The sequence below is a fragment of the Schistocerca gregaria genome, chromosome 8 (genome assembly GCF_023897955.1).
Source record: "Schistocerca gregaria isolate iqSchGreg1 chromosome 8, iqSchGreg1.2, whole genome shotgun sequence".
In the NCBI taxonomy this organism is placed as follows: domain Eukaryota; kingdom Metazoa; phylum Arthropoda; class Insecta; order Orthoptera; family Acrididae; genus Schistocerca; species Schistocerca gregaria.
Window position 1 is genome coordinate 134,438,915 of NC_064927.1, and position 18,701 is coordinate 134,457,615.

Below are 18,701 nucleotides of genomic sequence, written 5' to 3' on the forward strand. Positions count from 1 at the left end.
TTAAATTTCAATGTATTCACTAATTTATATGAAATGGCTATATCTTTCATGGAGATACCAAATTAAGGGTTCTGCAGGTACTCAAATCCACCAATGTCTTTTATCTATGGTAATTTTCTTGGATCCAATTGTTAAATGAGGTATGTTAATTGAAGACTCAAGACTTTGGGAATTTTTGTTTGACAAAATAAGTCACTTCCCCATCCAAATTAATCAGTGCAACTCCAGAAACAATTCCTCATTAACAACTCATCAGTTTCAGTTAGTATGTTCTGGGTATCTGAAAACTTTTCCTGGTCTTTAGAAAATTGTTAGTGTATCTTTAATTATCTCTTGCCTGTGAGAGTAAGTGTAAAGTATTGTTTTGAAGTTCATCGAGACCCCAATATGACTGCATCTTCTTCATTCAGGATTCAATTAGATTATTTTTCATTCCATAGAACCATTGTGAAGAGATCTTCAAGGATACTGCCCATGTCATAAAACAAGAAATAGGCTTATTAAAAGGAAATTAAACTATTGGACAGTGTCCATCACATTTAGAAAAATCCACACACACATTTATACATCAACAACTCAGACATTTGGACTACATAGTCTCTGAGAAAACAATTTACAACCAATGACTGTATGGCATAAGAGAACTTTCTCTGGGAGGCCAAATTGAACATTTTCATATATTCACAATTTATTCAAGACTTACTATCTTTGTCAGAATTCAGTGTTGCTTATTACAATTAATACTGTGAAAATAAACTTTTTCACACACAATTTATTTTCAGTTTTTCGCTTCATTCCATTTTGTCTCTCTGTTTCACCAGTAAATCTTGGGACGACCATAGTTGATACTAATACAGAAAACTCAAGCAGGGATTAATATCTAAGTGTGACTCAGAGTGATGTTACAATATACATGGTATGGTAATGCTGTCTACACTTTTGCCGCTATACTAGTACTGTCACTCTTGTCATTCACCACAACTTCAGTATACCGTATTTACTCAAATCTAAGCCGCACCTAAAAATGAGACTCGAAATGAAGGAAAAAAGAAAGTTTCCCAAATCTAAGCCGCACCTGAAATTTGAGGCTAGAAATTCAAGGGGAGAGAAAAGTTTTAGACCGCACCTCCAAATCGAAACAAAGTTGGTCTGTTTTAAAATGAGACACAATTTCGGTTGAATGGGTGAAGATACAGCTACAGTAGTTCGGTTTGAGTCGTAAGCTTAACAGTTAAGCTTTACCAAGTAGCCATTGTTATGTGTCAGGCGTTCCGTCCGTATTTATAAGAGTACCCTTCCTTTTTCACGTGCTCAGTCTGGTTTGAATCGATTGCTTATTTTGCTTTGATCTGACAAGTGTCGTTCTCTTTGTTATAGGTGTTTACGTCACTCTAAGCTGAAAATGCATTATTGTACTATGTCATGCATTGTTTGTCGTATTCTGATAATGAGTGTTTACGACCTGTCGCCGCTCGCGGCATGACTCGCTTTTATGCAAGCTACCGTGGCCTGCAATAAAATAAAGAGAGGAATTGTCTCATAAGCGAAACAATGGCAAGAGACTACTATTTGTTGTTACTTACGCTGCCGCTTTCTTTGATAATGATGAACAAGAAGCAAATAATAGACTGCATATGATAGATGATGTTCTGAATGAGAGTTTAGTAAAAATTTTTCTTCATTTGAAAATCTTTTCAGATGTCTCTTTAGTATATTACATTCTGCACAGAAATTAGAGTCATCTTAGATTTAAAAATCTAGTCAGTTGCCAAGCTTCAGTTCTGACTGAATCACTGTTCAGCATAAGAATAATACAAATATAACCATGACATGATATGTATATCCTTCCGCGTTGGCTGTTGTCTCACTCTAGTTTCGTAGTTTATTAGGCGTACAGGATTTAAATGAGATAGCAGCAAACAGAAAGAATACATGGCATAATGTTTACATTCTTCTACCTTTTCTTGTACTTTATTTACTGACGCAGAGGTTTTGGTTCCAGTGTTTATCTTTGTGCCTGCAAAGCATGCCTGTGTAGCACTACGTATATTCGACGACAGAAGTTAGCTGTGGCGAAACCTACAAAATTTTTTAGAACTTCCACTTACTTTGCACTCGATTCTAAGCTGCAAGCAAAAACTGGAAAAAAAGTGCGGCTTAGATTTGAGTAAATACGGTAAATGTAACCTAAGTCCTGTTTTTTAAAATGGAAAACTGGAACTAAATGAGCCTGTGGTCACCCAGGTTGGTTAGTCATATTGTAGTCATGCCATGAGATGTCCAATATCAGAGGGGCAAGGGCATGGGAAAAGGTAAGTCCAAGGCATGCACAAGCAACACAAGTAGTCAAAGTTCTAGTAGCAAACATCATCCATCTCATTGTTAGTAAGGTGAGTGGTCCAATGTTGGCAGCTAAAGCTGTGGTATTAGCACCAGGTGATATTCCCACAAGCTGCTGCAACTTCTCCTGGCACAAGGATAGTATGACTCATTCCTGAATGACATGCTGCTGATGTTGTTCCATGTATCACCCTTCTGCACTAGAAAATGTCAGTTCACATTTGTAGGCACAATTAAAGCTGCTCCTTTCTGCTGTTGATAAATTGGTTAGCTGTGTATGGTCTTTCTGAGCAACCAGCAACATCAGTCCTTTCTTTTGACTTTCTTTTCTAATTTATTGATTTGTCAACCTTCAAATATTTGATGGGGCTTCAAATTTGTGTGTTGCTCACAGTATTTCAGCTCAACATTTTCTTCACATGCTGTTGTACTCTTTGACAGATCTAGTGTGCAAAATTCTCATTAAAAGCTAATTTATTCTACTTTCAGTTAATTTAATGTCTTCATTGTTATTTATTTAATTCACAGTCACTGCTTATTTCAGCCTCTTCACAGGCCTGACAGCTACACTCACCAAAATGAGATGTTAGATTTCATGATGTAAAGTTGATCTTGTCTTCTTGGTTCGGACATCGAACATTCAAAATGGTTGCTATTATTTGCATGTAGATAACACCGTCATTGTTTTAAAACAAAGTAATTAGTTGTGTACTTAATATAATAATCTAACAGAAAGAAACTTCCACATGGGAAAAATATATTAAAAATAAAGATTCCAAGACTTACCAAGCGGGAAAGCGCCGGCAGACAGGCACATGAACAAAACACACAAACACACACACAGAATTACAAGCTTTCGCAACTGGCAGTTGCTTCGTCAGGAAGGAAGGAAGGAGAGGGAAAAATGAAAGGGTGTATGTGCGGATGGATATGTGTGTGTGTGTGTGCGAGTGTATACCTGTCCTTTTTTTCCCCTAAGGGAAGTCTTTCCGCTCCCGGGATTGGAATGACTCCTTACCCTCTCCCTTAAAACCCACACCCTTTCATTTTTCCCTCTCCTTCCTTCCTTCCTGACGAAGCAACTGCCAGTTGCGAAAGCTTGTAATTCTGTGTGTGTGTTTGTGTGTTTTGTTCATGTGCCTGTCTGCCGGCACTTTCCCGCTTGGTAAGTCTTGGAATCTTTATTTTTAATATAATAATCTGTTGTATTGACTCAAACCATGTACATCACTCTCCTTGCATTAGATCAGTTCATGTTTTCCTCTCTGTGTATTAGTTATTATCCTTAGGAAAATATGATGATGGCTCAGTTTTACCCAAAATTGTATGTTAGTTCATTTTAATGTAATTCTGACATTTAACATGCAACCATTGACAATTGTCATGTATGTCTCACCCTAATGTGTGATGTATTTGTGTGAAACGATCTATTCTAAACACACAATTATATGATTGCATTTCACAACAACAACATGTAATGTGATAAGTAAATAGATACATTAACATCTTTTATTAAAATTTTGCTCTAGAACATGCCTTGGTCATCAATCATTGGTAGGAAAATTTGTGAGAAATGCACTGATGGCTTGTCTCACTACAAAATACAAAATTATGCGCATAATGAGAAAAGGCACTTAGTCCAAAATGATGGGTTTGTGGCGAATGACCTTAAAAGTTTAATTGTGTCTGAGAAATTTGATCTTGCTTTATTTGACAGTAGGGCATTTTTATTGCTGTCTACATTTGTTTAGCCGCATTTTAATGAATTATTTATAACTATAAATTTTAATTCTGTTATTTGCTTGTTACGAAGTAGAGCACTACTGTTGCTTAATATAACGCACTACTATTCTTGTCTCTGGATCATAGTAATTAGTAAATACAAAATGACACTATAGCATAAAAATTATCATGTTGCTCATGGACTCTGAAATGTTACATAATAGTATAAAGTACAACATCGATGAAATAACTGTTTACAGACACAAATGACTTGATCTTTTTCCTCTGACAATATTTTGTACAAAACAGATAGTCTTTCACATTCACTTTGTAAGGCTTAGTGAGGATTAGAACTAGAGCAAGGAATGCATATTCCCTGTAGTTAGTAACAAAGACTTTGGACTTTTAATCCTACATAATTCAGTTTTTGCATTTCACTTATGGCTGTTTCCTAGTAAACCCCTGATATAAAGACATACACTGTGTTAGATCACAAACTAATTCAATCAGCAGTATGTGAGGTTGATTTCAGTGTCATAGATAAATTGCATAACAGATATATTGTGTTTCTATTTTACAGGAAACTGGAGCTACAGAAAGTAGAACGCAGTGCACCAGTTGCAGCAAAGAGACGGCTGGATAGGGAGCCATTGGGAGGGAAGGGGAAGCGGATGCGTCTGTTACCACCAGCTGATAGCAAACCAGCACCACAACCAGTGCCACCTCCTGCCCCTGCAGCCTCTGAGCATCCAGCTCTTTCTCTGCCTGTTCTTCGGCTATCAAAGTCGGCATCTTTACCAGTGAGTTGTTCACTGATTTAAAAATAGTTCTAAGTTGTAAAAGAAGATATTGATTAAAAAATTCTCGTCATTATTAGTAAAATTCCATCCTTAAACACCAAGATCAAATGAGACTTCATCTATGTACAAATTTAGTTAACTTTTAATTCTTTAAGTGATCTAACAATTCAGAAACTATAGGCAACAGGAAAAATATTGTCCAATACCTATGCAAAACCTGAATGTGTCTTCCTTCTTTGTATTGGGGCATGTAGAAACTGAGAGCAGAAGGAAATTCTATAAAACTTTTTCAGTGATCTGTGCGTGTAAAATTTTTATAAAATTCAGACTTTTGGCAATATTCATCAGTATCTTCATTAGGAAAGCAACTGATACCAAATAGTTGCTTTTCTCTTGTAGACAGTTGTAGATAATGTTGAAAACTTGAACATTTATACAGGTTAAATGCAAAAAAATTGCCAAGGATATTGTATACATCAAATCTGCCCTGGAAAAAATTCTGATTACTTTAAGCAAGTTGATACATCAGCAAGGGATTCCATGTGGCACCACAATGTGACACAGTATGCTGCCCTGTAGCATGTTATTATTAGAGCGATGTTAAGGGACTTTTTACAGTAAAACGTTATTGTGTTAAAAAATTGAACTGAGCACAATAACTCCATCTGTCAGGGTGTATACGACCCGGGAGATCCGGGAAGAACCTGGAAATTTTTCATTGTTCTTTTTCTCAGTTAAATTTTCATAATTTTGACTGGTAAGAACCGATACTCTAACAAAGGATATTACTGTATCCCGCTACTGCAGAATAATACTGCAGCAATAAAACATGAAAGAGGGAAAAAACAAAAATAAAACTTAAAACTGCAAAGGAAATGCGCCATATACTACAACAAAACACAGTGCTCATACAAGCGTCTGCCAACAGGAAAATATGTCAAAGGCTTTAGGAAGACTAGGCAGTACTTCGTAACAACAAATTGCCTCCGATGAGCGTGGCGTCACAACTGTTTACAGTAGATTCGTTCTAGCAGTTACAAGCAGGATCATGCGTATGCGCAGTTGAGTAGTAGCTTCTCCCACTTCTGGCTACAGAAATGTGGCTGTTGGCTGTGTAAGCAGCTTGTAGTAGGCCTCTGTCGTTAAAAATGACTGTTCGTGCCACAATAGTATCGTTTATTTGGTGTGTGTTACAATTGTGGCAGTATTAGAAAGGCCTATTTTGTTTTATCTACCAGATTGACAAAATAGACATAATAAGATCGAGAAACAACACCATTCTTGTGCTCTATTTGTATTAACAGCTATTAGTATTAGACAATGACATTTCAATTTTTCATGTAGCAAAACATTTGCAGAACTTTGATGAGCAATAGATTCTTTCGCAGAAACGAAAGCACGCCATGCAAAGCTGTAGCAAGATTAGAGAGAAAAAGTTCTTGGAGCTAAGGATTGAAGAAATGTGTATTGTCTTGCTTGTTTCATGTCTTTAATGGTTTTATGTATCCTATATTTAATTTTATGTCACACAAAGCAGCAAGTTGTTAGCTGATAGGGAATAAAGAGTACAAATTTTCTCAAGAGTTCTTTTTTCTCTTCCCCCCCCCCTCCCCCCCTAAGTAGAGGGACAGGATGTCAAACCGGCTCCTGAATATGGTTTGATGGTATCCATTACAAAATACACGTTTCAATTCCACAGAGTGAAATACTGTGACGTGTGATAGGGGAATGCTGTATGAAGAGGTGTGGTGCTGCACTTTGGCACACTTAAGACCAAATAACATGTCTTACATTTTCTCAAACACATATGTTTTATGCATTAGACTCTTCAGAAAGATTTGCGCAACAAAATGAATATATTTTTGAAAATTCAATTTTTTTCTAATTGACGTCCTGTGTGAAACGCTTGAGGGAGTGGCGGAGTATTGCCCCGGTTCAGAAATATAGTAGATCCAGGGGTGATGCGCAGAGCAGTCTAAGTTATAGTGGGCAAGTGGGTAGTCTCCACGTGACCTGTATTTACATTTAGTGATTTTGCTGTTTCCTCTTCGTTTACTGCTCTCATGTGAAATGAAAACAAAATAGATTTCTGTGGCCAGGGGCTATCAAGTGAATTAAAATACATTCACATAATTACGGAAGGCTAAAATGTGCTGTTAGTTGCAGATTTTATTTTATTTCCAGCTTTCTGACAGTCGAGCATTAATTGCCGTCCAGAACAATGAAGTTAATTTTGTCAGTTTGCTAAAGAAATTTTCTTTTATTAATCTTCTCTGCTGAGGCAGACAATATATTTGAAACAAAGTGTTTAATTCCACACACTGTTCGCTGCATTTCAAGTGCATGTTTTCAACTTCTAGCACGTATGGCATTATGCCATAATAAAGAACCTAACATGAGATAACATAGTACTGATACTCCGAGAAATTTTACATCCTGAAAACTACATTGAAAAGCTGAATATCAGGTCGTGGCCTACTTCACTGGGAATTCGGATATACAAATGTGCACATTTTAGTATGGGTCACAAAATTGCGATGCACTTGGAGTATCCTCTGATGTCATGTTTCTTTTATGACATAATGTAAGTACTTCTAAAGTTTTACACACACGAACATACGGGCTCCCGCAGAAAGTAACCTATTTCTAGTAGGTCGCGGGAAAATATTCTGAGTGGTGGTTTGAAAAGCTTTGCTATCAAAGTAAATTTCCTTTTACACCAAGTTGAACTATGTGCGAGAATGTACGATGAATTTCTTAAATCAAAGAGTTTTTGACTCTCATTTAGAAATCAACTCTTTGATGACGAGCTATTTAGATGAATTTCGAGCCCAGAAGATCAGACACTTATATCGTTATTAAAAATGACACATTTGTGTGATATATCTTACATTGTAATACGCGCAGAAAAGACAACATTATATGTGAAAGCTTAGGCTCTCTTGCAGCGTATTAATCTTATAGATCAATATTATATGTGAAAGCTTTGTTTTTCATGTAGCAACACTATGTATATTAATTTAAACCATTAGTTTTTTTCTGTTTGTGTGTTCCCGCTTCTTAACAGTGATGTTGCTATTGGCTGACTGCATCACATGTCCTCAGCTCTGAAAACCCGCTGTCATCGGCTGGCGAGGTTACGTGACATGAGCTATGTCTGGCTTACAAAAGATCATCGCAATTTCGATTTCAATGCTTCAGAAAGTAACATGCGGTGTTTGGTGGAATTTGAATTTATATTTTCGTAATACGAAAATATGCAGCTTACATGTTGCTGCTCATCAAAGATCTTTCCAAAACGTGTTTTTTCCCCTGTGTTTCGTTTTCTAAAGTGCCAGGAAATTCTACGCCCACGTATAAAACCAGGGCTACTAAGTTATACAGTTCCAAGAGTTAACAGGGAAAAAGTAAGTTTTCACCCAGGAGAAAGTGTATTTTTAACCGGGAAATCTGGGAGAAATCCGGGAATTTTTTTTCCTTGTCTGCGTATAAGCCCTGTCTGTGTTCTCCATTAGTTTCCTCAGTTTTTTTCCAGTTTTACAGACAGCAAGGGGGCAAACAGAGTTCAAATTTATATTCTAGGCATTGAGATTTACATTTATCACAGTTTCCCTAAGTGAATGGTTATTGCTGGAATGACTTGTTTGGAAAGAATGTGGTAGTTTCGCTGCTTCACACTTACAGATTTTAGCCTTGACTTCCATCTCTAAGAATGTTTGCATTAATGCAGTGTTAAAGTTCTAATCTGACCTTTTACATTTCTGCAAAATTTTCAATTTCGTGTGATAAAATGTGTTTTATTGACAAAAAAAATGCATGCTTTACTTACTTGTCACCACTTTATTGGTGATGCAAAAGAAAAATATAAACAAGGAAAAGGAAATGTATTGAAGTAATAATAACTGAATAGCACTGTTTTATTGAGTAAGTGATAAAGCTGGAAGACTGAGAAAAATGTGATTGATTATAGGAACTAAGGGTGGACAAATATTCACACACGCTTCTAGTATATCAGGTGTCTCTCTTAAAGACTCATTAGGCACATTTATTCTGGTTCATCAGCAGATATTTGCAATGTGTATCTTGTGTCAGCCCAAACAAATACTGCTCATCACATCTTTCACACGATTCCCAGCTTTGACGAAATGCATCGATTTATTTCCTGTTTCAAACAAAATTACTTTTAAATTGGAATTTTACATGCCCATTCAGTAGAGTATTACCAGATTAGTCTAGGGTGATATTTGTATCATTGATATGTGTTAAGGGGAACAGTGAGACATAAGGAATAACCAATACTACAGCAGTGACTGATGAGCAGCGTGTTTTTGCGTGGCAATAGCGGTCAGCGCAGACCATGGAGGTGCTGTCACTGCAGTACTCATTATTCCTCATGTTTTGCTGTCCGCGTTAATACACATCTGTAAAACAAATATTTGCATTAGAATAATTTCGGCCTGTCTGTCCAGTAGGCACATAAAAAATAATTTTGTTTGTAAGAGAAAACAGACTGATGCTTCCCATCGAAACTGGGTGTCACATGAAAGATGTGATGAACAGAATTTCGCTATGCTGGCTTCAGATGCACAATTCAAAAATAAAATTGTTAATATCTGCCAAAACAGCAGAGAAAATGTGCTTGATGACTTTTAGGAGAGAGGCCCTGAGTAGCATTGCTTTAGATTGGAAAGAACGAGGTATGCATGAGAAAATCAGTTAGTACTGGTGAAATTTAGGTTCACTGTGATATATTTGTACTAAGCAACGGAACCAAGTTTTTGAGGATACCACACATTTTCTACACTTATCTGGAATACCATAGTATGGAACTGTAAACATAATTACCAAAGTTTTCCAGTTTTTGAATGTTGTTATCACTGAATGATAATTTTTACTTTTTGTACCATTTTTTTTTCTTTTTTTTCCTTTGCCACATGATTAAACCAAGTAGATGAAATAGGTCCAAAACTACAAATTTTGAGATGTAGGTGGTCATCAATGCTATCTCCGAAACTGTATAAGTATGATAACCACAAGGAAGCCTCTATCAGTTGCAAGTCATAAATTCTTGTACTGGTGGAAAGTGGGGAGACAATGTAGGTCAGGAAACACAGGTAATCAGTACTGGTGCTCACAACGCTAGTCACAGAGTCAGCTCAGGTAACAATTTTTTGCAAGAGTGTTTGCCCATTGGAACTGTGTGGGGGAAGTTTATCTACATACCTTCCAATGTGCTGTCTGAATCATTTTCTAGCAGGAACAAAATGAACAGTATCACCTGAGGCAATTAATAAATCGTATTCTGCCATTTTTTAAATTTATTTTTTATTTGTTCATGAAACTAACTAACAATACTACTGAGGAAACTAATTCAGTTAGTTTGGAATACCCAAGGAAAACAGAAAACAGTCAGTCTGTTCATGGAAAGATTAGTCAACAAGCTACTTGTTTGCTCAACTTCATGCTGACTTCAAACGGAATCACAGTCTCTGGTGTAAATACCGGGCACTACTAAAGTTAAATCCTTTATTGTAATGTTTGTTTTGTACAGAAAGAGAAGAAAATGTTTTCATGGAGAAAACTGTATCATGTTGGCATCAAAAGAATTACAAAAACTTGTATAAGAAGCCCAACCACAATATGTGTGATGCACAAATTAGGTACTTGGCCATTGGGGTAAAATTGTCAGTAGTGAGTGACATCTTGAGTAATTGCTGTGTCCCATGTGAACTGGGCAAAGTCCTGCATTACTAAGCCAGCCTGCGATGAAATATACTTCTGTGTATGCTCCTAAAAATGGGACTCAACTAGAGATTTCAGATGGAAGTTACAGGGAGGGAAGGAGAGTATTCCTCAGCATCAACCACTAAATTAAGAATGAGATATAGTAACGGGACACATTTTTGTCCAGCCGTATTTCAGTTGTAAAGAAGGAAGACGGTACCTCGAATGAGTTTCTATGTCTGCTCCACAAGCTGTCATGCGGTGCTTGGCAGAGGATACCCCATACCACTACTAATCGTTCTTTTTCCTGTTCCACTTGCAAACAGAGTGAGGGAAAACTGCTGTCTATATGCCTCTTTGCGAGCCCTGATATCTTGTATCTTTTCTTCGTGGTCCTTACTCGCAACGTATGCTAGCAGGAGTGTTTGACAGTCAGCTTCAGATGCTGGTTCTCTAAATTTTATCAATAGTGTTTCTCAAAAAAAAAGTTATCTTCCCTCCAGTGATTCCCATTTGGGGTCCCAATGCATCTCTGTAAAACTTGTGTTTTGTTTGGACCTACTAGTAACAAATCTAGCAGCATGCCTCTGAATTGCTTTGATGTCTTCCTTCAGTTCGATCTGATATGGATCCCAAACATTTGGGCATTGCTCAAGAATAGGTCGTACCAGCATCCTGTACGTGGTCTCCTTTCGTAAGATTCTCGCAATAAACCAAAGTCGACTATTTGCCTTCCCTACCACATTTCTAACAGGCTCATTCCATTTCATAGTGCTTTGCAGCATTACACTCAGTTATTTAAATGATTTGACTGTGTCGAGCAGGTCATTCCTAATACTGTATCCGATCCTAATACTGTATCCAAACATTATAGGTTTGTCCTTCCTATTCCTCCACATTAACTTACATTTTTCCTCATTTAGAGCTAGCTGCCATTTGTCACACCAACTAGAAATTCTGTCTTTCATCTTTTATCTTCCTACAATCACTCAACTTTGACACCTTACTGTACACCACATCATAATCAGCAAACAACTGCAGATTGCTGCCCAGCCCCTCTGCCAAATCATTTATGTATATAGCGAACCACAGAGGTCCTATCACAGTTCCCTGGGGCCCTCGTGGCGAAACCCGTGTCTCTGACGAACACTGTTACTTAAGAAGTCTTTGAACCACTCACATATCTGTTAACTTATTCCATATGCTCGTACTTCCATTAACAATCTGCAATGGGACACAATGTCAAATACTTTCTGGAAATCAAGAACTGTGGAATCTCCCTTTTGCCCTTCATCCATAATTTGCAGTATATCATGTGAGAGAATGGCAAGCTGAGTTTTGCACAAGCAATGCTGATTTGTGGGCATAAGCATCTCAGTCTTAAGAAAGTGGAGTATACTCAAACTGAGAATATGTTTGAGAATTCTGCAGCAGATGGAAGTAAGAGATTTAATTTAGTGGGTTCATTCTTTTTCCCTTCTTATATTCTGGAGTCACCTGTGCCCTTTTCCAATTGCTTGTGACTTTGCTTTGGGTGAGAGATTCACCATAAAAGCAAGCTAGGCAAGGGGCTAGTGTCATAGAGTACTCTTTGTAAAACCAAATTAGGATGTCATCTGCACCTGGTGATTTATTTGCTTTCAGTTGTTTCTCTATGCCCTCGTTGCTTGTTACTATTTTGTCCATACTGGAGTCTGTCCAATGGTAAAATGCTGTTAGTTCAGTTCTCCTGTGTGAGTGAGTTCTTGAATGTGAAATTTAAAAATTCAGCTTTCATTTTGCTGTCTTCAACTGCTACACCAGACGGTCAACAAGGGTCTGATTGGAAGCCTGAGAGCCAATTAAAGATTTTACGCAGCACCAGGATTTTCACAGGTTCTGTGACAAATCTTTTGCTAAATTATGATAGTGGTAGTTGTTGTAAGCTCTGCACATAGATCTTTTCATAGATGCACAAATGTCTACTAACCTTTGCTTGTTGTCATTTGTGTGTTCCCTTTTGAACAAGAGTGCAACAGCATCTTCCGAATTTCATTATTAAATCATAGTGAGTCTTTTCCACACTTTATCCACTTCCTAGGCAAATAAATCTCCAGACCACAATTTACAATCTGCTTAAACTCTGTCCATAATTCCTCAGTGTCTATCTTACTGGAACTAAGTGATACCAGTTCACTGTCTAAGTGAGATGCTAACAAATGCATATCTCCTTCTGCTATTTAGTAGAAACACTCCCCTAGCCTTCTAGACTGATTTATTAATTTCCGTAACCATGTTGCTATAATGACATCATGATTATCTATCCCCCTTTCTGTACTGACATTGTCGATAAGGTCGGGCCTGCTTGTAGTTACAAGGTCTAAAATATTTCCATTGTGTATAGGCTGCTCAAGACAGTTTTCAGAAAATGTATTCAAAAATATTTCACACGACTATCTCCCTCCCCCCTAGCAATGAATCCTTAGACATCCCAGTATATACATCCCAGTATATACATCCCAGTATATACTCGGTTAGTTAAAGTTGAGTTCAAATAGTACTACATGATCTGGGTATTTACACACCACTGACGATAGACTTTCTTTGAATGATTCTAGAACTGTCACAGCAGAATCGGGTGGCCAGTAAAAACCCTCCCCCTCCCATGGCCTGTAATCTGTCTTTCTGATGTACGCTCAATGACGCGCAAAATATCTCAGAACTTTCCACTTCGGGTTTCAGCCAGCTCTCGGTCCCAAAAATAATTTTAGCACAAGACTTTCCAGGGGGCAGTAAATTCAGAAACTTTATTACAAAGACTTTGACAGTTCACTGATAATATTTTGAAAGTCAATGTGTCTTTAGTCTGAACACGGTATGACATCTCTTGCTGCATATCGACTGGTGAGTGTTCACCAGAGCACCTCAAACTATCATCTAGTCTAAAAAGACCTCATGTGCACTCCTCAAGTACTGTGCTATGCGTGTAGCGGCTTCCTTTGTGTAGTGCAACCCTGATCTGTCAGGGGAGTCCTAAAAATGCAGCTCTAGAAATCTGCAGCCAGGTTTTGCCTTCTCACACTAGAGGGGATCACAAGCAGTGCGAAATTCGTCAAGAGACTACGAAATCATATATTGTTGACTGAAGCTACCATATGTGTACAAATGCTCAAATATGCCATTGTCACTGACTGAGTTATGTGTAACTCAATTCTAGCTGTGGAATCATTCCATGTAAGAACCAAATGCATAGGGATCCTTTTGAATTACTGTGATAATAGGTTGAATATGTAATTGAATTGCAGCATATAGTGAAGGAGATGATCTCAAGAAAGTGACATTTCTGAACATTTATTTTATTTAACTTGCTTCCATAACTTTACAAATAAAGTTATAGCATACACTTTATTCTATAAAAATAGTGATGAAGTAAATTTTTACTCACTACAGCTCCCATATAGAAGTGACCTATTAATGTTAGCTTAGGAAAAACTAAATGTTTAAGTGTCCTAAAAATAGCTGTTTTACACACAAAATGTTTTTAGCAATATCTTGGACATTATTCACCTTCAAGTAGCCCCAATGTAATGTTTGAATGTACAAATTTCTCTACAGAAAGACAACATTAGTAATATACACCAATGATGCAATTGTTATACGTCAAGAGTGCTGTACTAGCATTGATCTATTTTTATCGCATCAGATTTTGTGGGAAAGTTTTTACATTATACCTGTAGTGTTTGTGAAGACGTGATTCTCCTCTAAATAAATAACACTGCTGGCCCAGTATATAATGTACATAATTTATTTGTAGACATAAAAATTCAGTTCCTGGTTCAAAAATGTGTTCCCAAAAGTGCTACTGAGTGTCCAGAAGGAACTGCTTATTCCATTAACAAAATTACAGTGTTTCATCAGCTTTAGCCCCTACATGGTGGCTTCATAACGAACACGGATGCCCAAGCCTTTGTGTACTAGCCTTGAGTGCAACATATTTGTGGTTCATTCCAAAATTTCTCTCAAGAGCGCACTTATGTGGTATCTTTAGGAAAAGTAAGCTGTGTGTATTGCATCCACATTCATCACATAATAATAACCACTTAGAATTTGAAGCTATTAGGCATGGTGTAGCACTGAGTTCTATTTTTGGACCTTCGTTGTTTCTTAAAGACACATAAAATTTTGCTGAGGATGCAAGTATAGGAATTTTTATTGTGCCATTGCCCTGAGGTAAAAGGCAACCTGTGGAATATCTGATAACATTAACAGATGATTGTAGGCAAATGGTGTATCATGAAGTTAAGAAAAGACTCAGTACTTTCACACCAATACTTCGCATAGAACTGAGGCATAAAGATGTTTATTTGAAAGGAGCAAGGGAGTGGCTGTGTGGGGTAAACGAATAATATGGGGACTATTGCTAATAATGTATTAACAGGTGATCTCCCAATAGGCGCTCATGGAAATATTTAAAGAAATAAGGGACTGTGTCAAGGGAATGACTATCTTAGATTGTCTGTCTCATCTAACAATACAACATAACATGTGACTATTTATCAAATATGGTCTAACATATTCACCTATCGCTAAACATTCTGTCTCTATAGCACTTACATGTGAGACATGGAAAAAGTCATGAGCCCTTTAAGGCAGTGAGGGAATCATTGGGATCTGTGAGCAGTTTGCCACAATCACTAGTCAACATCCTACAAATCCATTATTTGAACCATTTTGAATTGGATGCTGTGGTCTGTTCAGCTGATAAATACAGGAAATATGTGCTACTTAATGTGGTAAAGCCTAAGTACACAATACTTGTATTTTTCATGTGAGTCAGCATAGAGAGTTTACTCATTTAATCATTGTTCGTAATTAGAATGGAGTTACTTCTGTGTAAAAAGTGAGTGTCCTGTTTTATCCTTAAATGCTGCATATTTATTGTTTCAAGCAGTTTCCCTGTAATTCAATCTTTTTGTTAAGGAATTTACTGCATCACTCTTGAAATCGTAAACAAAATTTCATTCTACACCCAATTTGCTAATTTAATCTCTCTTTCATTGACAACCATTCATACATTCGCATTTTCATATGTCTGAGATAAAGATTTAACTCCATTTAATTATTTGTACTGTACCTAACAATTTTGTTTCCAGCTGTTGGGAGGGCGTAAACGATTAGAAGTGTTGAATGGTGCTCTCAACACTCCACATGGTCCACTGACACGGGTCTGTGTGTGCAGTGTAGCAGACACTGAACAGCCACCAGACTGGGAGGCTGTGTTGGGTTCTCCGGCAGCTGGAGTGGCTGCCAATAACCAGGTTATTGCTATTGCGTGCCAAGATGCCATGCTCCATCTGCTTGATTTGAAAACAGGTATCGTAACATCACATTAATATTTCATTACAGATGCAGAGGATTGGCAGAGAACAATCTTAAGACTATTTTCTAAGTATATTATTTGTTAATTGAAATTATAACTAAATGAAGAACATGAAATAAGTCTTTACCCAAAAAATGGTTTAATTAAACATGTAAGATAATCATATATCTAATTAGGTATGTTTATTCCAGTTTTGTCATAAATAAGAGCTTTACAGGAGGAAAAGGGGGCTATATAAGGGGAGTTCATTATTCCAAAAAACATTTGATATTCAGTAACAAGCACTAGCTGTAACTCATTGTATTGTAATGTGCATGGGTAAATATTAGTCATTTAGTGCATACCAAAGCTATTTAAAACACACAATGTACTGTTCCTCAGAATCCAAGCAATGTCAGGGCTCATTATTTTGATGGGAGTAATATAGACTGTCTGACATTCATTTGGTTAAAGACTCAGTGTTGGTTCATTTTTCACTCACTGTACTCTCAGTTCATCTGCACAACTGGATTGCACTTGTTTGAAGTTACATTTTGCACAGTCTCTTTGTGAGTGCTTGCTTGTCTATTTGAGTTTTGTTGGTTCTTTTTAGCTGTGTCAAGAAGAGAAGGATCCCTAGACCTTAGTATTTGACATAAAATTTCAACATGATACATCTAATTGTTCCTGAGGGGAGGGGGGTTTTAACAGACAGATGGACAACAAAATGCTCCTCTTAGAATTGTGTTTCTACCAATTATGGTACAGAACCCTATAAATGAGCTCCAAGGTCTCATAGAAAATGCACAATTGTCAAAAGTTGCTACAGTTGCTGTCAACTGTTCTGCTTCCCTTACTTTGTGTTGAAGGTGCCATTATTAATGACTTATGTCTCTCCATTAACTCAACAAAAAATAATGAAGTTAGAGTTGTTAAGAGTGTGATAAAACCCCTAAATAGAAAAAGTCAGATTTGTTGAAGCACTTATCGTAATCCTAACTAAAGTAAAAGAGAGTTTGCACTTGAAATACTATAGTATTTTGGTGCCACATGAGCTGACGTTAACCAGATTTATGTCTCCAATTCATGTACTATCTGCTTTGAAAACACAAATAAGGTCACATAATTCCTGTGCAGATGTGTCCTAGTGAGGGAAAAAGTGAGTATTTTGTGCTAATATAGAGTATGAAAACTTCTTCAGGGCAGAGCTGTACTGTATTTACTTGAACCTAAGCCGCACTTTTTTTCCGGTTTTGTAATCCAAAAAACTGCCTGCGGCTTAGAATCGAGTGCAAAGTACGCCAAAGTTCTGAAAAATGTTGGTAGCTGCTGCCACAACTTACTTCTGCCGTCAGATATATGTAGCACTACACAGGCATGCTTTGCAGGCACAAAGATAAATACTGGCACCAAACCCTCTGTGACAGTAAATAAATTAAAAAGGTGGAAGGCGAGCTTTTTTTTTTGTGCCTCGAGTTTCGACCACTGCATTTTCATACATTATCCAACTAAGTAAATACAAATTCCGTATTGTCCATCTTCGAATGTAGCAGCATTTCAATGTACTACGAAAATCCGACTGGCAAGACTGTTTGCGATGTTTGATAAAATATGGCCAACTCTACGTTCTGAATTTTATGCTACCTGTCAGAAGAGATGGTTCCGTATAGGAACTTTTATGAATTGTGAATCACATGCAATATTCTCTTCACCCTGAGAGTAATACGAATATAAACATTTTGCCATGTATTCTTTCGGGTTTGCTGCTAACTCATTTAAATCCTGTCTGCCTTATAAACTACGAAACTAGAGTGAGACAACAGCAAATGCGGAAGAATATACGTATCATGTCATGTTTGTATTCGTATTATTCTTATGCCTAATAGTGATACAGTCAGAAATGAAGCACAGCAATTAACTAGATTTTTAAATCTAATATGAATCTAATTTCTGTGCGGAATGTAATGTACTAAAGATGTGTCTGCAAAGATTTTGAAACAGAGAAAAATTTTTGCTAAACTCTCATTCAGGACACCTTCTATCATACGCTGTCTATTATTTGGTTCTTGTTGATCATTATCAAAGAAAGCAGCAGTGTAAGTAACAACAAATAGTAGTCTCTTGCCATTGTTTTGCTAATGAGACGTTTCCTCTCTTTTTTTATTTAAATTTTAAGAGGCAGTAGCATGCACAAAAGCAAGCCATGCCACATTATCAGAATGCGACAAACAATGCATGACACAGTACAATAGTGCATTTTCAGCTTAGAGTGACGTAAACACCTATAACAAAGAGAATGGCACTTATCAGATCAAAGAAAAATAAGCAATCAATTTAAATCAGACAAAGTATTCGAAAAAGGAAGAGTACCCGTATAAATACGGACGGAGCACCTGATGCATAACAATGGCTACCTGGTAAAGCTTAACTGCTAAGCTTACGACTCGAACCAAACTGCTGTAGCTGTATCGTCATTCATTCGACCTAAATTGTGTCTCATATTACAATGGATCAACTTTGTTTCGATTTGGAGCTGCGGCCTAAAACTTTTCTCTCCCCTTGAATTTTGAGTCTCAAATTTCAGGTGCGGCTTAGATTCGCAAAATTTTTTTTTTTTTTCCCTTCATTTCGAGTCTCATTTTTCGGGTGCAGCTCAGATTTGAGTGCGGCTTGGATTCGAGTAAATACGGTAAGCTGTTGTGGAGATTCTGAGGCAAGGTTCCATGTGAAGAACTCCATCCTATCTTTGTGATGGCACAACATTGATGCTGTCTTTT

At 37.1% G+C, this 18,701-nt stretch overlaps 1 protein-coding gene across 2 annotated transcripts in view; it reads left to right on the forward strand.

The window, feature by feature from the left end:
* LOC126285323 (protein HIRA) overlaps positions 1–18,701 on the forward strand; it is a 236,297-nt gene that overhangs the window by 149,022 nt on the left and 68,574 nt on the right. For both annotated transcript variants that reach the window (XM_049984625.1, XM_049984626.1), the window contains 2 exons: positions 4,643–4,862; positions 15,719–15,938. In XM_049984625.1, coding sequence (XP_049840582.1) covers positions 4,643–4,862; positions 15,719–15,938 — 440 coding nt within the window. The remainder of the gene's footprint in view (positions 1–4,642; positions 4,863–15,718; positions 15,939–18,701) is intronic.